This window comes from Chinchilla lanigera, unplaced genomic scaffold, assembly GCF_000276665.1.
Source record: "Chinchilla lanigera isolate Chin_1 unplaced genomic scaffold, ChiLan1.0 scaffold00077, whole genome shotgun sequence".
NCBI lineage: Eukaryota > Metazoa > Chordata > Mammalia > Rodentia > Chinchillidae > Chinchilla > Chinchilla lanigera.
Genome location: NW_004955478.1, coordinates 6,877,495 through 6,879,828, shown reverse-complemented (window position 1 = coordinate 6,879,828; position 2,334 = coordinate 6,877,495). Strand labels below are relative to the sequence as shown.

General features: G+C 43.1%; 1 protein-coding gene across 2 annotated transcripts in view; it reads right to left on the bottom strand.

Moving 5' to 3' along the window:
• Positions 1-2,334, bottom strand: part of Nol11 (nucleolar protein 11) — a 28,347-nt gene that overhangs the window by 11,721 nt on the left and 14,292 nt on the right. For both annotated transcript variants that reach the window (XM_013503234.1, XM_005402157.2), the window contains exon 8: positions 1,168-1,244. In XM_013503234.1, coding sequence (XP_013358688.1) covers positions 1,168-1,244 — 77 coding nt within the window. The remainder of the gene's footprint in view (positions 1-1,167; positions 1,245-2,334) is intronic.

Here is a 2,334-nt window from a genome sequence, read left to right as displayed (position 1 = left end):
AATTTTTTAAAAATCATGTCATATTTTAGGTTGGGCATGGTGGCGCACACCTGCAATCCCAGCACTTGGGAGGCTGAGGCAGGAGGATCGTTGTGAGTTTGAGACCAGCCTGGGCTACAAAGTGAGCTCAAGACCAGCCTGAACTGCATAGTGAGACCCTGTCTCAGAAAGACCAAAAAAAAGAAAGAAAAATACATTTTTATTTTGAGACAGGACCTCACTAATTCAGTAAGCTGTCAACACTGGGTCCGAACTTGTAAGAATGGTGAGAATACAGGTGTGTGCTGCCATACCTGGCTACTCTAATTCTTTAAGTATTTCCATGGCAACATTTAACATATAACCTAAAGGCCTAATTTATCAGGAAAAGTAACACCCTTGGAACATCATTCAAAATGTGAAAGTGATCAAGTGAAAGAGCAGCCCATTATTCTCCCTTGGTCTAAAACTAGCTATAATTTTGTTCTTTTTGTTTTGTTGTTTTTCTTCCGGTACCAGGAATCGAACTCACAACCTTGCGCTTGCCAGGTAGGCGCTTTGCCACTTTGCCGCTGAGCTACATCCCCAGGCCCTGTAATTTTGTTCTCTAAAAGTAACAAATACAGCTGGGTGTGGCTGCACATGGCTGTGATCGCAGCACTGTGATCACACAGCTGAGGCAGGAGGATCCTTGCAAGTCCGAGGCCAGCCTGGGCTACAAAGTGAGCTCAAGGCCAGCCTGGACTGCAGAGCGAGACCCTGTCTGAAAAAAAAAGTAAGTAACAAATACAGAGCTGAGTGTGGTGGGGCTTGCCTGTAATCCCAGCAGTCCAGAGGCTGAGGCAAGACTGCCACAGGTTGGAGGCCAGCCTGGGCTGCATGGTTCAAGGTCAGCCTGGACAACACAGTGAGGTCCTGCCTCTAAAAGAAACCTCAAAACCAAAAATCCAAAACAAAATAAAATAACAAATGTATAGAAACTTTTTTTTTCCCCTGTGGAACTGGGAATTGAACTCAGCACCTCACACTTGCCAGGAAGGCACTGTGCCACTGAGCTACATTCCCAGCCCTACAGAAACTCTTAAAATAACAACCAAATTAAATATAATCTTTCAGGTGAAAATCTCTTTATTTACTGGGGACAGCAATAACTAAATTTTTAAAAGTTTCCAAGTGAAAAAAACTTACCTGACCACTGGTCCCTTGCGGTAACTCTTTTGAAGTCTGTAGTGTTTGAAATTTTGTGTTCCATATGGAGAGGCACTCTAAGAAAAGGAGCACACAAACTTAGGTACCGTCCCCAAGAATAAACACGTGGCATCTCAGGCGGGAGGAGTCATGGACACAAGCTTTGTTTTATTAAATGTAAAAATGAGTAATGAAAAAAATGAAAGGAGCGACTGCAACAGGAATTCAAAGAAATGAGAGCACATGGCAACAAGTGGACTTCAGAACCAGGCATGGTGGCAAATGCCTGTAATCTCAGTCAGTATTCAGGATGCTGAGGCAGGAGGACTGCTGTGAGTTCCAGGTCAGCCTGGGCTACAGAGTGGGACCCTGTCTCAAAAAGACAAAAAAAAAAAAAAGTAGGACATGGACTTCAAAGGAAGTCGTAATGGTTGGCTATGAACCTGTAATAATAAAAACCATCGACAAAGAAAAGCCTAAGACCAGCTGGCTTCACGGATAAATTCTTTTTTTTTTTTTTGGCTTTTTGAGACAGGGTCTCGCCATGTAGCTCAGGCTGGACTTGAGCTCCCTTTGTAGCCGAGGCTGGTCTCGAACTCACAAAGATCCTCCTGCCTCAGCTGCTCGGTGCTGGAATTACAGGCGTGCGCCACCACACCCGGATTCACTGATAAATTCTAGTTAAAGAATTAACACTAAAGTCTTGAAGAAACACTTCTTCCCTTCTTCCATAGGCCTGGATTACTCTGGGACTAATGCCAAAGATACCAAAACAAACAAAAAAATCACAGAACTATATATTTTATAAGTACAGATGTAAAAAAGAAATTCTCAACTAAATATCGGCAAACTGAGTTCATAGCACATTAATGTCCATGACCAAGTGGGATTTATTCCAGGGATGGAGGGAGATTCAACTAAGAAATCAATGAGGGTAGTCGGTCACATTAATAGAACCAAGAGGGAAAAAATGACATGGTCATCTCGGTGTAAAAAAGGCATCTGACAAAATCCAACACTCTTTTAGGATAAAGACATTCAGAAAAGAGATCGCTCAGCAAGATAAAGGGCATTAGGAGGAGGAGATCTGGTTTAGGGCGGGTGCCAAGCAATCAGTGGCCTAATTTAGTATTTGCACACCTTAATCCCAGCGCCTTAATCCTAGCA